The sequence below is a fragment of the Cryptomeria japonica genome, chromosome 3 (assembly GCF_030272615.1).
Source record: "Cryptomeria japonica chromosome 3, Sugi_1.0, whole genome shotgun sequence".
Classification (NCBI taxonomy): Eukaryota; Viridiplantae; Streptophyta; class Pinopsida; order Cupressales; family Cupressaceae; genus Cryptomeria; species Cryptomeria japonica.
Genome location: NC_081407.1, coordinates 188,713,344 through 188,736,154, shown reverse-complemented (window position 1 = coordinate 188,736,154; position 22,811 = coordinate 188,713,344). Strand labels below are relative to the sequence as shown.

At 38.7% G+C, this 22,811-nt stretch overlaps 1 protein-coding gene and 1 long non-coding RNA gene across 6 annotated transcripts in view; both read right to left on the bottom strand.

The window, feature by feature from the left end:
* The window catches only part of LOC131037311 (golgin candidate 2), a 98,039-nt gene that overhangs the window by 19,733 nt on the left and 55,495 nt on the right, over nt 1-22,811 (bottom strand). For all 5 annotated transcript variants that reach the window (XM_057969407.2, XM_057969403.2, XM_057969404.2 and 2 more), the window contains one exon: nt 42-94. In XM_057969407.2, the coding sequence (XP_057825390.1) occupies nt 42-94 (53 nt within the window). The remainder of the gene's footprint in view (nt 1-41; nt 95-22,811) is intronic.
* LOC131037312 (uncharacterized) lies at nt 114-2,278 on the bottom strand. Its single transcript, XR_009104207.2, has 3 exons — nt 1,927-2,278; nt 1,504-1,836; nt 114-1,311 (listed from the first exon to the last, which is right to left on the bottom strand). It is a non-coding gene; the product is annotated as an uncharacterized LOC131037312 (long non-coding RNA).

Below are 22,811 nucleotides of genomic sequence, written 5' to 3'. Positions count from 1 at the left end.
ATACAGGAAATGTCGCTAGTAAATAAGATCAATGAGTTAACCTGATCAGAACCTGCTAGCGTATGGCGGAGAAGTGCCAGCCTTCTCTCAAGCTCTGAGACAACAAAAAGAGAGGTTTACTATTCTTCCAAGATAGACAGAAATATAATTATTTCACCACATTTTTACCAGTTGTCAAAAAATTCAAATCTATTGTCAACCACTTGACATAATTCAAATCTATTGTAACCAAATCATACTTCAGGAGCAAGTATATAGTGCTCAGCATGTTAGACCCAAGAAGCAGTCAAATTTCCCCCACTGAAAAGGATATAATTCAAATTTTCACGTTTATCAGGTAAAAGTAGTATCAACTACATGCCACACATTTACAAATAAAATGTATATTCATCCATGCACTAGATAGTAAACGTTTGAAAATTGTTAATAGCTCATCCACTTCATGTTGATCAGTCAAAGCTTAGCTGGCTCTAAGTGCCGTCATTAATTTTGTAGTTGAATGTTTCTTGATCAGAAAAATAAGAATTTCCACATGTAACTTTAATTTGTCAATTCAGGGTAAGCTCTCATCACCTAGCAAGAATGAATTGAGGATGATAAGCATACAATGCTACATTGTCCCATCTACAAGCATGGCAGTAGCACTCAATAAGGCATCAGAAGAGGTAGGGATGTCAGTTGGGTAATCGTCTAGCCGTATCAACCGATCGAGATAGACCCAGTACAAAAGAGATACGTCGCGGATAATTCTAGGGATCAGTGGCAAAACAGCAGCAACTTATTGAGAACTACCTGGTCTCTGTTGCACTCAGGAAGCCCTGGATTAAAAATAAGGTTCTGTAACTCATTTTGATCCACCCCGGGGCAAAAATAAAAATATGAATAGAAGTGAACAATAAAATTGAATAGAACATGGAGATCAATAAGAAAAACCTTCCAATCAAGATTAACAGACTCCAGAAACTAATTTTCAATCTATCCTCTCTTCCTTCCACACACAGACCTCAACTTCCTCTTACCGATATTTGCCAAATATAAAAGCATATATCCAATTATATATTCTTCCAACACTCAGAAATTCTTTAATTATAGGATGGATGTAACCACCCATTACATGGCATGTTTCCAGAAATTTGTAAAGAAACATAAGCCCTTTAATGAGAGAATGAGAAATTCAATGAAATCACCAACGTAAAGACTTATCTGATGGATGGATTCAATTGGCAAATCCAGATTGAATCTCATTTAGGCCATTTGAAGATATACGCATGATAGGAAACAATAATGCTCAGCAGCAATATTTTGAGAAATCTGGATGCAGATAAGATTTTTTTCAAACAACTTACAGAAAAAGGCAATATCAGAAATCAAAATCCCTCTCAAGAAGCAAGTTCATTTCTTTTGTAATTCTGTCAAGAGAGAACCCAAGAGGTCTTAACATGAGAAAAAGGTTTCAACAATAGAATTTCCAAAAAAACTTACAACTCAAAGCAAGTTTAATACCTGATCAGGAATCATATTGGATCTTCAGCCATCCTCTGTTCGGTTTGATGACATCTCAAACGGAAATTGGGGCCAGTTACAGCAGGTTATATCATGTGACACCAACCGTTATTTGAGTTATACATTCAATTTACAGCTGGAGTGAATAGATAACCATACTGAAGTTTCTGCCATGGTGGAGGGATTAATAAGAAAAAACTAAATAGAAAAAGGTGATTTTTATTTCCCGGCATGGCCAACACACCTAATTGGTGTATTGACACTTATAGTTGAGGGAACAGAAGGATTTGTTGACTTTCAGGTTCTCATCACCTCACAAAACTCAAGAGTAATCTGTAACTTGCCAATCCAAATACATCCTTGGAGTTACGTTAGCATTAAAACTGTGAATGAAATAACTAAAAAACTAGATTTCCTCCTCACCATTTGTCTCAAAGGGAAAGCCCATCCCACCAATATTCAGATCAAATCACCTATGGAGGAGTCAAATATCTCAGTCATATAGAGATGCTATGGGAAGAAAGCCTGCTGAACAAAATTCAACAAGATTCCAATGATCTTTCTAAGGGGTAATTAATTTGCAATATTAATTCATTTGCAATTGAACACTATTAATATTTCAAACCAGCAATGCACCCACCTGACTAGACATGTTAGATTCATTTGCATGAAATAATATTTGCGAGAAGACATTCTAGTAAAGTCTAAGATGACAATATAAATCTTAAGAATCTCAAATTGTTAAGTGTCCCATGGCAATAGAATTGTTTGGGGCCTAACAACTAGAGCATAATAATCTTAATTCTCTTAAATTGCAGGCACGTGTTTTCCATTGAATGGTGGTCTCACCTATATACCCTAAGCCCTGAAATGATAATTGAATGTTCTATTAAACAAAGGAGAGGAAAACTCCTTATATAGAATATTACAAGAGGATCTTTCTATAACTGAAACGATTGAAAACAGAAGCAACAAAGGAAACATACTAAAAAGAAACTAAACGACTAAGATGACCATTATAGCAATATTACAATATTACTTTAATACCCTCCCTTAATGGTCGATTTATTAACTACCTGTTGTGACCATTTCACACATCGCCCCATTGCAAATGGGGACCCCCTCTTTTTGCTCGTTTTCGCTCGCTTTTCGCTTCGCTTTTAGGATTTTGTTGGTCAGTCAGTTGTCTGGATTTAGGGTTAAGCCTTAGGGTTTTAATTAACGTCTTTTCAAGCCAGAATCCAGTCAGTTTTGAGAGCTTTTTGAGCTTCCTTTTCTAGGATGCAAACTTTGAATGCAATGATTTCGCCAAATTGGTCTATTTTCAGTTGGAATTTTTGAGTGCAGAGCTTAAATTTGTCTAAGTGTTGATGATGAAATGTGAATTTTTGTCCAATTGACTAATTTTGACCAAATTTTGACCTTTTTTAATTTTGATCCCGGGCATTGAGAATGATTTGTTTTCGCCTCGTGAATTGATTAAACTTGTAAAATCATGTTATTTTGGCCTGTAGGAGCAAAATCGCTCCTGTCCCTCAGTGAAGGACGGGAGCTCGTTTTCAAATATCTTACTATTCCTGCAGAGTCAAGATGAATTTCGAGTTGGAAGTCATGAAGAAAGGCGAGATCTTTCCATTGAATATAAATTGAAGATTTTCATGAACACAGAAATACCTCCAGGAGAAAAATCGCTCCTGTCCCTCAGTGAAGGACCGGAGCTACAAATCAAATTTTGCTTTGTCCTTGCAAGATTTTGACGACTTGACAATTTGAAGATGTTCAAAGGAATATGTTTTATCAAATGAATATAACTTGAAATGCAAACATGAAGGAGAATGACCCAGAATGCTAAAATCGCTCCTGTCCCTCAGGAAGGGACCAGGGCGAAATAATTATAGCTCCCATCCCTCTCCAAGGGACCAGAGCGATATTCTTCATAGGACAGAATTCAGGCAAAGATCAAGGCAAGTTTGTGTTTGATGGCAAGGAAGACGATGAAAGGAACTCATTGAAGACAAATTGAAGATTTTGAAGAGTCAACAAAGGACCCTAAATGCCTAGTTCGCTCCTGTCCCTCTCCAAGGGACCAGAGCGATTTTTGTTATGCATGATTTTCTTGTCCAGTTTCAATCGATCCCAAGGCATGGATGAATGGAAGGGCGCATTACGAACCCGTTGAATATAACTTTGAAGGTGATAAAGTGAAATGAAGACCACAAGAGCTAGAATCGCTCCTGTCCCTCTCCAAGGGACCAGGGCGATATGATGGTGATATTGCTTCTTATTCAAGTTTAAAACCGTTCCTCCAAGATCAAGACCTTCCAAGACGAGGAACAAGGTGGCAAGGACATTTCAAGGCATTTCAATCAAGCACAAGTTACCAAGGTCATCACATTGAAGGAATTTGCATTCTAAGACCCAGTTCGCTCCTGTCCCTCAGGAAGGGACCAGAGCGATATTTCCATAAAGGCATGAATTTCAAAAGACAAGCAAGTGTCAAGCCACCAAGAGAATCGAAGGGACGTCATTTCACGCATTGAAGATAATTGCAAGTTGAAGAAAACAAGAACGAGCTCACAATGTTGAACTTCGCTCCTGTCCCTCAGGAAGGGACCAGAGCGATATTGGGTATATTGATCAATTTATGCAAAAATGACGTTAAGACAAGGCTTCACAAGGTCATACAAGGTTCAAGGCGTCTTTTGAAGGTGATATATCAAAGTTTGGAACGTCCAAATGTTGTCAAACAAGCTAAAAAGCTCATATCGCTCCTGTCCTTTGGACAAGGACCAAGGCGATTTCATCAAAAACACTCATACTCCTTCAAAGTCAAGGCAAGGCGAGGATGGACAAGGTAAAAGACGCTATTTGGAAGGCAATAAACGATGAACAAAGGTTAGATGTTTACGAGTTTGAGCCAGGACATGGAGATCGCTCCTGTCCCTCTCCAAGGGACAAGGGCGATGTTAGCCAAAACACATGATATCCTTTGAAAATCACGTTAAGATAAAGACGCACAAGGTTTTAAATGGCATTTGGAAGATGATACAAGGAAAAGTTCATATCAAGATGGAGAATTTCAAGCAAAAACCTTAGGATCGCTCCTGTCCCTCTCCAAGGGACAAGGGCGATGATACATCCAAAGCCACTTATGCGCACGTGCAAGGCGATCTAACTTGAAAGACCCGACAAAATGGGTGATTTGAACGTGGAAATGAAGAAGTTGAACGTGGGAGTTACAAGAAATCATGACAAAAATGGTGAATCGCTCCTGTCCCTCTCCAAGGGACCAGGGCGATGAGGTACGTCTACTCCATTTTCAAAATTTGGCGCTCAAATGAACATTTTAAATTTACCTTAAATGCTAAGATCGATGAGTTTTGAAAATCCTATTAAATTAGCATTTAAAAAATTGCGTTTGGCATTTATTAATTATTTTTGCCTTGTTTAAAAATCGAAATTTATTAATTAGAAATCAAAGGCATTTAATAATTAATTAATTAATATAAAAAATAAATAAAATCGAATGGAGCGTTTTGACATGGAGGTCGGCCTTTATTATCTAATTAAAATCGTTTGAAAATTGATTTATATCACCAAGTCGGCCTTAATGAATGGAAGAGGTGAGCGCTATAAAAGGAGAGTGAAAACTATCATTTTTACATCATTATTTTATCATTCAAGTGCGAGCTTTCATCCCAATCAAGGTGGTGCGAAATTGTGTTTGAAGAAGTGCGAATATCCTCCAAAGGTGGCGCTAATACTTCCAAGGTGGTGCGATATTTGAAGATCTATATTGAGCGAATTTGCCAAGATTTGAAGGTCACGTTAAAGGCGATATTTGAAGATCACGTCAAGGACAAAGGTGGCGAAATTGATTTCTTGAGGAGATCACGTTGAAAATCATCTACACCTCAATTTTGCCTAGGCGAATTTTGTTCTTTTTGCAATCTAGAGTTAGCTCTCTATTGAGGTATGGCGATTTGATTTTATTGTTTCATTTATTCATCGTCATATTTTAAATTTTGAATTTTGAATTTTGAATCCCTAGCTCAATCGTTTTTCATTTTAGGAAATGATAACTCAAAGACTTATCATGAAGTTTCCTAAAATTTATCCTCTAATCTATGTTATTTATTGCAAAATCTAGCTTCTCATTATGAAATGTTGTGTAGGTATGGCGACCCCAAAGGCGGGAGCATCCACCAGTCGCTCAGCTCTCATGAAAGAAGATCAGAAGACCGAAGAAGTGGAGTCCAAGATCGTGTCGAAGTGGAGCAACATTGGAGATACAAACTTGGGTAACTTCAGCACGAAGAAGTTTCGAGAGGTCCCTTACATTGGCAAGCCATCACCTGTCGCCCGGAGAATAATCGAGAGTGGCATCATTAAGGCGGCCGGCTTTCCTCCAGCTGTTCAGTGCCATGAGTTGATGATCGAGTGTGCTCGTCACTATGATCCACAGTCCAGGACGATCGTGTCCAAAGAGGGAAACACTTTAGCGTACCTTTCAGAGGAAGCTATAAGTGAAGCTTTCCATCTTCCAGAGCACAGGGACATGATACACAAGAGCATAGAAGGAGCCAGATCAATGTACGAAGATGATCCAGATGCTTGTCTAAGCATTATCAATAAGAACTGGCTACTTAAGAGCCGTCCCCGTCTAAGCAAAGTCCCGAACACACCGCACAGGATTGATTTCCAGGAGGAGTACAGAGATTTAATTACCATGCTCAACCGAGTTACAGGAGCCCCTCATGCCTTCTATTTTGAGAAGTGGATGTTTTACTTCATCCAGGTGATTGTTCAAGGGAAAGGTACGATACATTGGGCTAGGATGATTAGCCATTGCTTAGACGTACAGTTGAGGAGACTCAAGGCTACTAAGTCCTTCCACATGAGTTCATATGTCATCTATGCCTTGATCAGAAGTGTTGAGTACGCAGGACTACCTCACAGAGGAGTGATTGGAAGAGGACCCGGCGAGGTCAGAGCTTGTGATTCCTATGCTTACTTGCATCATCCGCCAGGGAGCAACTATAAGTTGGTTAATGATACTTTCACGATGAACATCACAAGGACGTTGCAAGGAGGAATTCACAACAGGTTATCTCAGGATGCCCAAGAATTCATAAAGAGGTACGGTGCTTGGTTCATTCAGTTTCCCAAGTTCACTTATATTAGAGTGCATGGATCTCCTTTACCTCCATACATGTTGCCGAGATATCCGACAGACAGAATTGTGTTACTTGAAGTAACAAGACAGTTGGCAGCATATGTGAAGGCATTCAGACACAGACATCAGAATGGAGTTCCAGTACCTATCATTTTGGGTAATTCAGTTGAGGTATGTCCTAATGCTTTAGCCATGGATGACGCAGAGAAGGAGTTAGCCTTGTATTCTTTTTCATCTTTTGCTTTGAGAGAAAGCTTTGATCCACGTGGACATTTAGAGGAGACAGTCGGCAGGAAGTTTAGACATGAGTACCAGATTGAAGATTTTATGATGAATCTCTTAGATGATCTTGAAGTGAAACGGAAAATGCATTCTAGATTGCCTTTGGATCTCATCAGGAAATGCAGGATTTATAGAGTGGCCGACCAAGCTCAGGACAGTGGCAGACATATTCAGTCTTCCTATGATCGAGAAAGCAAAACAATAAGGTTAGATTGGAATGAGCCCGAAGTCGTGGATTTAGATGCTTTGATGGCACCAGTCTTGTCTTGTACTCGCAGATGGGTTGACATACAACATCAGAAGTTGAGAGAACAAGGCATAGCCATGACTTTCACTTTGGAAGATAAACCTGCCGAAGGTGGAGCTAGTATGAGTGAAGGCAATCCTAATCCTAGGAATTCAGGTGAAAGTAACCTTCGATGTGCCAGTGAGGGCAATCTCCATTCAAGAGGTTCGAAGAGGAAAGAGAGACCTGGAAAGAGAGAGTCTTCCAAGAAGAAACAAGAGGCTAACAGAGATCGATCATCCGGTACTTCTTCTAGACCTGAGAAGAGAACAATTCAAGTTGAAGAATCCATGGAGTCGATGGTACAGAACGATAGGCAGGAGGAAGGACATGCACAGCATGGTTCACCAGATGGATCTCTCCAAGACTATGAGTTAGATGAAGACAAAGAGGACAATGAAATGACATCTCCTCCCAGACAAGAAGAAATAGTACATAAAGAGATTCAAGTTCAAGAAACCAGATCGATTATCCCAGATTGGTTGAAGGAAAGATTAACCAAGGTGATCATAGTAGAGGACGAGGACAATGCAATTGATTTAGAGAGCCTTGTTGGACGCTCACATGAAGTAACAGAAAAGAAGAAGGCTACCAAGATGTCCAAGATGATTCGAGATGAGACTGGATCCAGGAAATTGCAGATAGCTACACCGGCAGCAGACAAATATGAAGGTGAGATCCTGGCAGAAGAATATGATATACAGACTTTTGAGTTAGGACCATCCACTGCAGAGCAGACTTTAGATGATGCTACCGATTCATTTGAAGCGTTGAAAGACAAACTTAGAGAAGAAATGGAGAAGAATAGAAAGCTTGAGAGAGAGGTCGGTGCGAGGACATATTTCAGTCACATCAATGAACCTTTGGGACGTCAGGATCCAGTTAGATCACCAGTGCAAGCATTGCCGCTTCAATCAATCAATGAAGCAGAAAGATTCAAGAACATGGTCCAACGTACAAGTAATTGGATGGATAGATCTCATACAGTGGCTATAGAATTTGCAACAAGGATGATGAAGATTATTCATCAAGCTATCCAGGTTCTTGAGATGATCCACAATTTGACGATAACAGTAGCTGCATTCGCCCATACCAAGGACGTTATCATTCCTGTCTTGAAAGTTATTAGACACACATCAAGGAAGATTTTAGCGCAGGAGAAAATCTTGGATGGAGAACCTCACAGTTTGTTCCATTGGTCAACCTTACTCCATATGAAGAATGTTTTCTTTGAAGACATCAGTACTAGATGCAGCCAAGTTGAGGAGGTGATCAATCCTATCCAGGACAGAGTATTTGAGGTACTTCGTACCATTCTTGGCAGAAGGATCGAGGTCGAGACAGATGTGGATATGCAGGAACTAGAGGATAGAATCAAGGTCATCTTTTGCAAGGACGCAAATGTTACAGATGAGCAGTATGATCAGATGTTTGCCACCATGCTCCTGATTGAAAGGACGAAAGAACTTGAACATTCATGGGACGCAGCTCTTCTAGATGCATTCGATCAAGTCATCCACTTAGAGGAGAGTATGAAGAATCTTCCCGAGATTCCAATCGCAGAAATCGAAGGAATCGTTTCAAGATTCATTGCATATGCTAAGAAAGAGAATTGGAAAGGGAATAAGATTCTAGATGAAAGGTTGTTACAGATGGCATGACATCTTATTTCTCATTGGTTTATGTCTCCTAGGTTTTTGTGCCAAAATTTAATATTTGGCTATGCATTTAATATTGTTCAGTAAAAAGGTGGCCATTTGTAACAAACCCTAATTAGGGTTTAGGTGTCATGATCTTGTCCATTGATCTACTTTCAATCTGGACCTTTCATTGTAATTGGGGATGCTATTTATACCCCCATTTTTCATTTCATTTGGTAATAGTGAATAGTGTAATAGTCAATAGTTGATGTAAGAGAGATTAGAGCTAGAAGCAATTTTATTTTGTAGCAAGATTGAGTTTTGAAGAGAGGAATTCAAGCAATTGTTGTACATGATGATTTGGAAATCAATGAAATATTGAAGTTATGGTGTTTTGTTGCAAATTTCTTGAGTTATCTTCATGGTTGTTTGATTTACTTGAATTGTGCTCAATCAAAGTAGCTTGTTAATTTGAAGGACATTGTGTGAGACTTGATCTTTGGTAGGATTCGTAATCCAAACCACTAGCTTCTTGCTGATTGTAGGAACGCCTTGCGTGGTCGACTGGAGAATACTTTGAATCCCTTAATCTTCAATCATTATTGCATCTTGAGTATGTACCTTCGTGGTAGTGTCCTTGATCTTTGATGCATTGAATATCATTTTATTACCTTAGAAGATCGCACTAATTTCAATTGAGTTGTTATCTTATGGCAAAATTGAAGTTGGTTGAATCTTGCCAAGTCTTGTCCATACTAAGTCATCCATAGGGTTAGACTAGATTAGACCTCTTTCAAACCCTACTCTTTTGTTATTTTTGAAAAGTTTCTTAGTTTAGTAAAATCTTGAGCTTTCGGAATACGTAAGGCCCCTTGGAGGAAACAGTAAATCACATCATACCACTGGAAGCTTGTCCACACGTAGAGACCCTACTAAAAGAACCTTGGAGTCTACCTAACTGATCCTTTACGCGAATCTTCAGCAGTTAGAGACTATTTTCTCAAGAGAGGATAAGATGCCTATTGGTATTTTATTCTGTGTATGATTGTGTATAAAATACACGTCAACACTACCCTATAGAAGACTTGACATAATTTGCAAGTCATTTGGCCATGAATGCATAGAAGGCTAACTCCTCTTCAGAACACTCTAAGACATGAGCCTTTTGTTGAGACTTTCGCTGGTTGAACTTCTGATCAGCCAACCGCTTTCTACAAAACTTCTTCATATGACCAAGAAACAAAAACCATCCCTCCTGCTATCTAAAGACATGGAAACCGATATCAGCTTCTCAAAAAACTTCGATTTTTGTTGATAAGAAATCGCAAAAAACCTGAAAACTATGATTTTGTCCAAAAATCGTCAAAAAAGCTGTTGCAAGACAACACCACAATTTTGTGGAAAAATCATCAAACCCTCAATGCAATGTAATCACACATGATTTTATAAAAATATCAGCAAAAATCATAGTTTTGTGGATAAAAAAGTAAAAAACCTTCGTTGTGGAAAAACAATGAAAGCTCATGATTTAAAAAATCATCCCACCATAACTTTTTTGGAAAAAAATCAGAAAAACCATTATGAATTTTTTTTTGGAAAAAAATCCTAAAACCCAAAAACAGGAAAAATAGATTCACAATTATTAAGAAAAATCTTGCAAAAACTCAGAAATCATGTCGTTCCAAAATCCTAGCCATGGCAGAAATTGTAGAGGCCATGCAAAAAAAATAGAGGTCACACGTTTTGTCAAAAACCAAGAGACACAAAAAACGTGCCAGAAAACCTTGCCCAAACCACAACATGAGCAAAGGCCGCAAAAAACCCTCGTTGCGAACAAACCAGACCCAATGCGAGCAAAAAAACAATCATGGAAAATAGCTAAGTCATCACTATCGCACACGAGAAAAAATTTGCTTCAAAAAAACACCCAAAATACACCCAGTCTTGACCAGGAAAAACCCATGTTTTGAAGGTGCCACGACCCAGAAAATAACCTTGGCGATTTGAAATCTGCCACTGGAAAATGTTGAAACAACGCGATTTCAAACCCTCAGCATGTGATTCCAACTCAAAAGAAAAACGCAGAAAACAACAAGCAGTCACGACCTTTGAAAAACTTCATACCAGGTTGTTAAATTTCAGACATAAAAAGAACCAACGACTTTTATTAAAAAAAGAATAGTCAAAAACTTCTGGATAAAATCCAGGTAAAGAACGAATCTCAAAAAATCTTCGTACAAAAGTGTGCTGTAAAGAACCCACAATTTTTCATTAAAAATCATTTCAAAAATCTTCAAGCCACGAAGTTTTATTTCAAAAAAATTCGACAAGAAATCTTAGAGCAACCTCTACTCTGATACCATGAAATGATAATTGAATGTTCTATTAAACAAAGGAGAGGAAAAATCCTTATATTGAATATTACAAGAGGAGCTTTCCATAACGGAAACAATTGAAAACAAAAACAAGAAAGGAAACATACTAAAAAAAAACTAAACTACGATGACCATTATAGCAATATTACAACATTACTTTAATAAGCCCTACTAGAATTTTTGCCTTCAAAAACATAAAATCTGTCTATATTTTGACTCATGTCTCACAGTGAGTCTCACCATCTTTCAGTTCCTACATGTCTCTAAGACACTCACCCTAACCACTATCCTTGTGATTAACAATATTTTATCAAGTTCATGCTACACAGCCCACGTTATGACTCTCTGCAGTATTTACTATCTTGTTCACAACCTTTGATTCTCCCTTACTCAATTTCACGTCCTTGTTAAAACTTGTTAGGAATTCTACTTTGCCATTGGGATTTATTTAATGAGGTTTTCATTTACTAGATTTGATCTTGGGTATTGGATTCACAATCTGTGGAAGTAATGATTACATGATAATACAGTGCATCCAAAAAATCTAAATGGGGAGATGTAGAAATTCACAGACTAAACACAAGCACTCCTGAAAGAAACAAATGCACTATTGTAATGTCCCCATTTTTATGCCTTCCAATTCTGATAGGGTTGGCCTATTCTTGGAGCTTTCCAGTTTCTCAAAGAATGTTTTGGAGTTGTTTGACACTTTTTGGGGTGATTTTGGGAAACAGGTTCGAGACTTATTTTTAGTAAGTGTCAGTTTCAACAACGTTTGGTCAACTGGCAGTCCAGGCTGACTTACTATTTATAGCAATTACTATTTATAGCAACCTCTATTTCCGATAGCTTGTCACAATTGTCTCCTCCCAGCTTCAGCATGCAACAACTTCAATTAGCAAGTTTTGTGTGTACCTTCTAGAGCTCTTTTTGGTCACTTTTGTTCTTTCTTACTATTTATAGTCACAGATGATTAGTGGGTATCTTGGCTATTTCTGGATAGTCAGTTATTGCAGAAGTTGATAGCATCATGACGACTAGAGTTTTATGGATATTATATTAAATAACGTTTGAATAATAAAGTTAAATTAAATATTTAACTTTACGTTATTTAATATGATAAAGTGACTTTATAAAGTTATTTTATAAAGTGATGTAATAAATTGACTTTATAAAAGTTATTTTATAAAGTGACTTTTAATGGCTTTGGGAGACGTGGATTTATTAAAAGCCACTTTTGATTTAAAATGTGCAAACCCTAATTAGGGCGTTGGGATGAAAGCATTATAAAAAGGCACTTTGGAGCTCATTTGAGATATACTTGGTTAATTTATTTTCTCTCTGAGAAGTTGGCAGCTCTAGCTTCATTGTAGGAAATCTGAGGACGGAAACCCTTGGAGTTTCTTGGTGGTTTGAACGAAAAATCCAAATCCAGCTCTGGTGTGGATTCATCCAAGATTCATCATTGCGTTTCTATTTCAAATTCTTGGAGGTTTCAGTAGGAAATCTCTCTGGAGGATTTCACAAGCATCGCCTATATTGTTCTGGGTATCTTTGCATATGAATTTCCATAGTTGGGCGATGGAGATTGAAATATAATATGCAGGTTTAAAATGCATCTTGAATTTATTTAAAAGAGTTGTTAGGCAAGGTAATATCTGGATACCATGTTATGAAATAGGGTTTGTGCTGGTTGAGTTAGTGTTCATTGAAGGCAGTCAATTTATATATTTCAGGCATTCAGGAAGAAAAATTAAAGTTCTTCGTGCATCTACAGCAGAATGTATACATTAGCAATTGTTAATTAAGAAGCTTCCAGCTGGCATCTTCCTCTCAGACCTTGAAGTTAGAACTTGTAATCATTTTTAGTTTTGCCATACTCTTTATAACAATGATTCAATATGATAAAGCTGCTGTATAAAATTCCTGTGATTAGCTTTGTAAACAGCAATGCAAAATAATACATAATTTTGCTTAGTGGTCATATTTTACAATGAAATGGTGTGTAATAAAGTCATTATCAAATTAGACATTGTGGAGTGAATCTATGATGATTTTTATCACATCCAATCAAACAAATTGAAAAGCTTAATCGAATCAGCCAGCGTGCCAATTGTTTGATGAAATGCTTGTCAAGCATAATTTGTGAAAATTACAAGAATGTGGGGTGGGATGCTAGAGTGGTATCAGAGCAGAGTTTTCCTGCCATCCTATTGGGAGATTCAATAAAATTTAGAGGTTCAACAATGGGTTTTAGCAGGTTTGAAGATCAGAACAAGAGGATTTATGAATAGGAAGCTATCCAACTCTTTGAAGAGTATCAAAGCATGCCCGAAGGGTTTGAAAAACAGGTTTCCTTCGATGATTTCTTAAGTTTGGTTGTAACCTTGAGATCTGGTAAAATGGGCATGGTGAAGTACATCAGAAGAAATAATGAAAGAAAAATCAGAAGTTACCCTTGACGAAGGATTATTGAAGGAAGAAGAAGCGCTTGTTTGTGACTTGCAGCCTATAAGTGATCTTGGAGATGATAAAAATCAGTCAAAATGCATGGGAGAAAATAGAACCACAAGTTCACTTGAGCCCTATAAGGAAAAGGATGTAGGGGAGTCACCTACTGAATCTATAGATGAAGAGTACATGAAGATTGAAAGAGATGCCATCACGGAGGTTGCCGAATCAAAAAATCAGTCATCTATTGCAGTCACAAACGAGGAACAATCTTCACTTGAAAGTGCAATTTTTAGTCATGGGAAAGATGTTATTTCAGGTAATGATTGCACCAGTTTCTTGGTAGGAAGCTTGGAGGTAGAGCTATCCTACAAGGTTGATCACACTAATGCATATGATGGGCATATTGATAACATATATGAAGATGTTTTACAATCAGCCAATGATGATGACTCCACATCTTATGTGAGTGATGATGATTATGCTGGCCCGGGTGAGATGGTCCCTTGATATGACGTGGTACCTGTTTGGGATGGATCTACTTTTGACCATAGAGCTGTTCTAGCTTCACCTACATAGTTGTGTATGAAGGACGGCATTAATAGCATTGATGGTGTTGATGTTAACCTTGAAAAACAAATCTGATTCAGTGTTGCATAATATTAATCATGAACAGAAAATTTGTATGGGGTTGATAGGTTCCAAGAGTCCTATCATTTGGCAGGACAGTTGAAGGTAAATAAAGGCCAGACTATTGCAGCCATTAAACATTTTGATGACACCCACAAGTTGATGGAAAAATGTTGTTGAGGTCTTTAGGGATACATATGAACCTTGGTGGTGAACTTTCCCTTTTAGATTTACAGGCACTTAGAGAAGCATTAGTGGTAATGAAGACCAAGTACCTACAACTACTTTCCAATAGAGATCACCTTTTCATGCTTGGTGAGATCTATTTTGATGTGCTGAAAGGGAAACAAGAGGAGGAAGATACGCTTACCGATGAGCTTAAGGTTACCTAGGATTCTTTGGAGAGCACTAAGATGGCCCTACAAGAATCAAAAATTCAAATTGATGAGCTCTGTGAAGAATTGAGTTTGGCTCAATCATCATCATCCACAACGGAAATCCAGTCTTCTATGGCCGCCATAACACCCGAGGAGGAGAATGGTACTCATGGCTTGAGGGGAGAACCCCTTATGATGGTCAAGCACAAGGCTTTCAGGTTTGCATGGGCTTAAGGAAAAGTATGATTCTAAAATTGCTAAGTATACACACAGTCTTCATCATGGAGATCATGAGTCAACTTTGTGGGAAAGCCAATTGAGGGCTTGTGACATAGATGAAGATGGGATAGTTGAGCACACACTTGGTGGATCAGCCACTAGAGCTATACCTACACATGTTGAGGGGGGCAAAAATGATTCATATTTGGTTCTTCTCATGGTGTGTTGGTTAAGTGGTGGTGTTGTTGTTGTGACCACCAAGGTTCACACCTCCACTGGGCAATTGTGATTGCAAGCTTGTGTCTTCATTGATCCAATGTGCTCGCTGGTTTGAGCCTCAACATTGTTAAATGGGGATGAGATCCCCCGTTTGTGACCTCACCAGTTCATAGCTCCGAGTCAAAAGCGTTTCATGTGGTACCAAAGAGTGTGTCGTGCCAGCATCACCGGTCTTGTTACAAAGTTTACACAACACTTTATTAAAAAAAATTATTATTATTATATTATGATATTGAAATTATTATCAAGATATGATTATATTATTATGTTTTAATATATTCTTATTATTATATTTTTATATTTCCATTAAACTCTTTATAAAAGTAAAAAAGATTTTAGTACCAAATTATTATTATTATATTTCTATTAAACTCTTGATAAAAGCAAAAAAATCTATTAAAACTACATTGTTATTATTATGTTATCATATCATTATATTTTTATCTTATATTCATTCTTATCCTTATCCTTGAGAAAAAAGTGAAATTAAATGTAGGAAAACTTTCAATCCCCCATAATTAATAATATTGTTTCTAATCTATTATTACACTTCTCTTTGATTATATTATATATTTATATATTATATTTAAAACAATGTAGAAATATTTTTTTGTTCATATATATATGAACAATGTTAACTTACTAATCTTATAATAAAAACAATAATAAAATGATTTTTTTTGTTTTTCATGCTTTAAGTGTCACAAACACATCAAATTAAATGCTTCTAGTTTTTATTGATGAACATTTTTGCATCTATATGTGAGTGTAATACGCCTTCAGCATAACAGTAAAAACTAATCCTTTGATAGGAATGGTGGCATTCGAAGGCAGCAGGAGTGACAACGGCAGCAGGAGCGGGGATGCCGATATGCGAGGTTTGGGCGTTCAGGTTGCGAAGATTCCAAATCAAAACAAAGTCGCTCCAAAGATCGGTTCATGGAGCGATGAAGCAGATATTGCCTTTTCCATTGAAGCAGGTAGGTTTCAACCCTCTCAGAAACCGGCTAATTTTGGGAGAAAAGACATTTTCCATGGAGACAGATATTCCAAACCACGGATGAATTATGGAAATCTGTATTCGAGTGGCAACTAGTGCCCTATTGACCCGCTAAAATGGAAGGAAAAGGGTTTCATTTGGAATAACAAAGGTTGGTTTCGCAAGGCCAAGTATCCTACTTCCGAGTTTCCCCGAAAATGGCAACCATTGCCTAAATCTAGCATCCCTGGTGCGGCAATCGAGCGAGGTAATCCACATTCTGAACCCAATCTGGTCCCTCCAAAATCTCATGGTAATTTCCAAATGCGGAATGGACGTTTCGGGCAAGACAACTCTAGGGCGGACCATGCCATGTTTTGGAGATCCATTTTTCATCCTAAAAATCGGAACCCTTGTTCGGATCGAGTGGGAAATACTAATTTTCGAGGACGGACCTTTCCCCCTCATCGTCCCCGTCATCCTAAACCGGTAAGAAAACTTCAAGACCTATCTTTTTGGATGAAAATAAAATTAATTCTGCTAGATCGAATTTGCTTGAGTTTTGCTTTTTCATCAAGTGGGGAGGTGGAAAACGGGTATGGGGTAACTTTGAATCCTGGTGTAGAGCACAATGGGGAAAGGATATTAACATCAATATTCTCCCAAATGACTTCTATATGATCTAATTTATGAGTAATGAGGAGAAATGGCAAGCTAAAAACAAAGGTCCATATATCTTGGATGGTATTGATGTTCACATCATTGAATGGCAGCCCAATTTCAATCCCCGAACTCATGTATTACCGGACAGTAAGGTATGGATAAGACTCTATAACTGTTCCTTAGATTACTGGCATATTGATGTCATTAAGGATATATGCAAAGATCTTGGAACATTTGTATCGGTTGATGACATTTTGGAGAACAAAATATGGGGAAGCTTCCTCAGAATATGCATTTGCACAAATCAAATCACCAAGATCCTTGAAGAAGTTAAAATTATTGGTGCAGGGAAGTTCTAGATCCAAAAGATTGATAGAGAAGATCAGTTGCATATTTGCCCTAAATGCTTCTCCTTGGATCACACCGTCTTAGGTTGTGATGTTTCGGCTACGATACAGAAAAGTTATTCATGTATGCAATTTCCTATTGAAGAAAATCTGCAACCGGAACCTCCTATCTCCACTAATACTGGGGAGGATTTGAGAAACGAAATTCATGAAAATGAGAATATTCCCTTGACTGAGGCAACTCCTTTGAACATAGCTCCTCCCTCCTCTGATCAAAGTGAGAGCCAACAAGATCTACTCATGCTTCTGGAAAAGACTAAAACCTTACAGGCGGATATTGAAACTAAACTAGCAGATTCACTACCATCCTCTCCTCTTGAGACTGGGAGTCAGCTGGTAATTGAAGACTGCAAAATTCACACTCGGGAAAAGGACACTACTAGAAATCTGGGGGAGATGGGAGACAAGATTTGCTCTTTGTTGGGTATTGAATTGGAAGATGGAGAAATTGAGTCTTCCTCTTCGGAGTGGGAAGAAGACTTTGAGCCTGACTCTGATCTTATATTGGAGGATACCACAAAAGGTTTTGGGAAGTCGGATTCAACCATTGACAAACCAAACTTCAAGCCAAAAGGAATGCGGGGGCACAAGTCAAAAAAAATAATGCTAGCAATTGCTGGTGCAGCTAGTGGTCAAACCAAACTTAATTTAGGGAAGGGAAACGCCCTTCCCCAGGAGCAATGAAACTCTTATCTTGGAATGTCAGGGGCATCAATGCCCCTGACAAATGGCGCTTGATTAAGCGCCAAATTGATGACACCGAAGGAGATATTTGGCTACTACAAGAGACTAAATGGAGTAAGTCTGAGATTGATGCAAAAATAAGAGTTTGGAAACAGTGGAATGGTCTGTTTAGGCAATCGGATGGAGCCTCTGGTGGCTTGGGAATCATCTGGAATCCCATGAATGTTAGGATCTCTCTTGTTGGGGAAGACAAGTATTGGCAACATTGTTTGGTAACTATCCTAGGACGGAATGAGAATTTCAATCTTTTTAATGTCTACGGACCATCTTCTGCTGGTGATAAACGTGCTCTCTGGGATCTTTTAGCCATCAGACTTTGCAATATTACCGAAGGCAGTTGCGTGGTTGCTAGGGACTTCAATGCAATCCTTTCTAGAAATGAAAAAAGTGGGGGCATTCAGAGGACTAGTACGTCCCTGAAGGATTTTTTGGAATTTGTTGAGAAGAATCACCTTATAGACATTGTTCCTAAAAATGGAATTTTCACATGGACTAACAGGAGATTGGGTTTTACTAATATTGCTGAACGGCTAGACCGGTTCCTTTTTACTGGTGATTGGCTAGGACAAAATCTTGTATTAAAGTCATCGATTCTCCCGCTTATTGGATCAGATCACTACCCAATCTGTCTAGAGGTCGCCAAGGGACAATCGGAGGGAGGTACCCCTTTCCGGTTTGAGAAAATGTGGCTCAGAGTGCTTGAGCTATATGATCTTATATCTATTTGGTGGAACGAACCGATTCTAGGGAATAATTCGAGATTATTCATACTCAATAAGAAGCTCAAGTATATTAAGGTTAAGATCAAAGAATGGAATATGAGCCATTTCAAGAATATTCATATGGAGAAATTAAGAATTAAGGCTGAGTTGGAAGAAATAACCAATTCTATTATTACTTCAGGAATGAATGAGGATTTGTTTAACAAATAAAAATCCCTCAAATCTGATCTAAATGAAATCCTTCGATGTGAGGAAATCCATTGGCGACAAAAATCAAGGGAGTTATGGCTTAAGGAAGGTGACAGAAACACCAGATTCTTCCATAGATTGGCCATTGCCATTCGCAATAGGAACAGAATATCGGAGATTAAGAGACCGGATGGAAACATTGTCAGAAACTATGAGGACATTGCGTAGGAAGCTGTAAGATTCTTTGAATCTTTAATGAATGGTGGTTGCCAGAATGATTATGAAGCAAGAGTTAGACTTCTTAACTCAATCCCATCCATAATATCTGATAATCAAAATGCAGCTCTCTTTTATCCTATTACAATTGATGAAGTAAGGAAAATTACCTTCCAGCTGAATCCTGATAAGACTCCTGGCCCTGATGGCTTCCCTGCGGCTTTCTTCCAACAATTCTGGGATATCATTGCTCCAAATCTACACCTAGCAGTAGAAGAATCAAGAAAGAAAATGACTATGTTAGGTGCTATTAATCACACCTTTTTAGCTTTAATCCTGAAAAAGCAAAACCCTCAACTGATGAGTGATTTTAGGCCCATTGCTTTATGCAACACGGTCTATAAGATTGTAACAAAGATCATTGCCAACAGATTGAAGCCCCTCCTTAAACACACCATATCGGATGAACAAAGTGGATTTGCCCCTGGAAGATCCATTGTGGAAGGCATTATCATTGCCCATGAAACGCTTCACACGGCTAGGAAAACCAAGGATTCCTGCATGATTTTAAAACTGGATATTCTGAAAGCTTATGATATGGTGGACAGAGGTTTCTTAATTGAAATATTAAATAAATTTGGTTTTTGCAAGGAATGGATCACATGGGTCACAAGTTGTTTATCATCCCCCAAATTCTCTGTTTTGGTTAATGGCTTATCTCATGGCTTCTTTTCCACGTCAAGAGGAATACAAGGTGATCCAATGTCACCGCTTTTGTTTATCATAATGGTTGCAGCCTTAGGTCAATCAATAAGAGCTCTTCAACAAGATGATCGATGGCTTGGAGTTAATGTGGCAACAGGGGTTGAAAAAACGACTCACTTGTAGTTTGTCGATGATACCATTCCATTTGGCTCGGCATGTAGGAGAGAGGCAAGGACAATAAAATCATGCCTCGATGATTATTGTATGGCTTCCGGGCAGAAAATCAATTGGAACAAATCTGAAGTGTTTTTTGTCAACACTCTAATTAACTTGCAAGGTGTCTTATCAAGGTTTCTTAATCTCAAAGTTGCAAACTTCCTAGGGAAATTTCTTGGAACCCCCCTCTTCATTGGTAGTAACAAAACTTGCTATTGGAAGCATCTTATTGATAAGTGCAAATCCAAGCTTGCAAATTGGAAAGGCAAGTGGTTATCCTTTGCTGGGAAACTCACTATGATAAAATTGGTCCTTTCTGCGCTACTGGTTTTTTCCATGGCGTATCTGAGATTACCGATGGCAATTGAAGACGAATTGATCTCTATAATGAGAAATTTCCTATGGAATGGCTCGGATGACAAAGGGAAATTTCCTCTAATAGCTTGGAAAAAGATCTGCCAACCAAAAAAGGCAGGGGGTGCTGGCATTCGACAAATTTCGATTACGAATTTAGCTATGGGTGCTAAATTGGTTTGGGAAATTTGCAGCGGTGGTAAACAAAAATGGGCAAGAATTCTAAAACATAAATATTTGGACTCCCTAGAGCCAAAAAGGATTCTCACTATAAACAACCACCCCAGAGGTTCGGCCATCTGGAATTTTATTGTGGAATGCAGGGAAATCATAAGTGATCAGGTTACCTGGGATGTCAGGAATGGAAGGGATGCCTCCTTTTGGATTGATTCTTGGGCTAGTGAAGCTGCCTTATGTCTCAACCCTTCTTTGCAACCTATTATGGTAGAAACTTGTCGCCTCTGGGGTCACAATATCTGTGATTATGGTTACCCTATTCAAGAAAATGGCATTGCTAAGTGGAAATGGAACTCCTTGGATCCCTTGGACTTGGATCAAAACCAGAAAGACTTGTTTGCCGACATTTTCCCTGCCCCTGATAAGAACATTATTAGGTGGTGTGGTTCCTCTGATGGTAAATACAAGGTATGTTTTGGTTACAAATTGAAAGAAGCGGCTATTGACAAAAAAGATTGGCCTGTTAATCTTTTTTGGCATCGACATCTCCTACCCAAAGCAGGTTCATTTGCTTGGCTGGCTTGTCAAAGAAAGATTCTAACTAAAGAAAGACTCCATTCAATGGGCATCAATGGACCCAGTAGATGCATTTTATGTCAACAATAAGAAGAGACTACGGATCATCTACTTCTCCACTGCAAGTTCTCCAGTCACTATTGGTGGCATTTCATGGGAAAATTGAGAATCTTTGGCCCCTTTCCATTAGGGTTGGATGATGGTTTCTACAATGGCCTAAACCAGAAGTAAAGGCTATATTTGCTGATTTACTTTATATTTTACCATCTCTTCTGATTTGGGAAATTTGGAAAGAAAGGAATCGCAGAATTTTCCAGGGTAAAGAGATGAGCTTAACGACTCTATGTGGGAAAATTGAGAACCATCTAACTGAGCTCCTGAATGAGGCTGCTCTATCCAAATCATTAAAGAAAAATACATATATGGACTGGGATTGGAAGATTAAGCTGGCACTTCCAAATCTGCTCATTCCACCGCTTTTTGGCAAGGGATCCCCGGTGGATCAGGTCAATCCAAGATTGGGTGTTAAATGGGAAGCGCCAGAGCCTAGGTGGTTCAAGGTAAACTTCGATGGTGCTTTTGTTGGTAACCGAGGTCAAAGTGGTATTGGGTGTATATTGAGGAATTTCGATGGTATTTGTATAAAAGAAATCTCTGAAAAGATTGGAGTTGCTACTAACAACGAAGCTGAATTCAAAGCGGCTTTAAGAGGACTGCAACTAGGGATGGAGCTTGGGGTGCAGAGAATTCATCTGGAGGGAGACTCACTAAATGTGGTTAATGTTGTCCGCTGTAACAACACCCCTAGTTGGCGCCTTAACCAGTGGCTTCAACTGGTTCTGGTGCTTCTAGCCACCTTTGATGAATTTCGGATTAGCCATACCTATAGGGAAGGCAATGGAGAGGCTGACAGACTCTCTAAAATGGCGATTGTCGATGGTGACCCCCCCAAGGCAGCTAGGGATGGAGCTTGGGGTGCAGAGAATTCATCTGGAGGGAGACTCACTAAATGTGGTTAATGTTGTCCACTGTAACAACACCCCTAGTTGGCGCCTTAACCAGTGGCTTCAACCGGTTCTGGTGCTACTAGCCACCTTTGATGAATTTTGAATTAGCCATATCTATAGGGAAGGCAATGGAGAGGCTAACAGACTCTCTAAAATGGCGATTGTCGATGGTGACCCCCCCAAGGCACTCTGATTGGGTCTTTCTGACTGGTTTGTTATCCCAAATAAGCTTCCACCGGTTGATATGGTTTGATTATTGCCGGTAATGGTGCTTTCCGGTTGAGTTTGTCAGTTGTGGTCTCAACTGATTGTCTTCTCCTTCCGGCTGATTTGTTTCTCCGATTGACCTACCGGTGATGGTGCTAACTGGTTGTATTGCCTCCACCAGTTGATATGGACTCCCGACTATCTTATCGATGATGGTGCTCACCGGTTGAGTTACTTGCCGGTTGCGTTCTCCATTTCTCCTTCCATTTGAGATGTTTCTCCGATTGACCTACCGATTGTGGCACAAACCGGTTGTATTGCCTCCCCGGTTGGGCCTCTATATTTTTTTACTTCACCTAATGGTCGTGGTTCCCAATGGATTGATCGACTGATTGATTTGGTTCACCAGTTAAGGTTTCTTCTTGCCACCG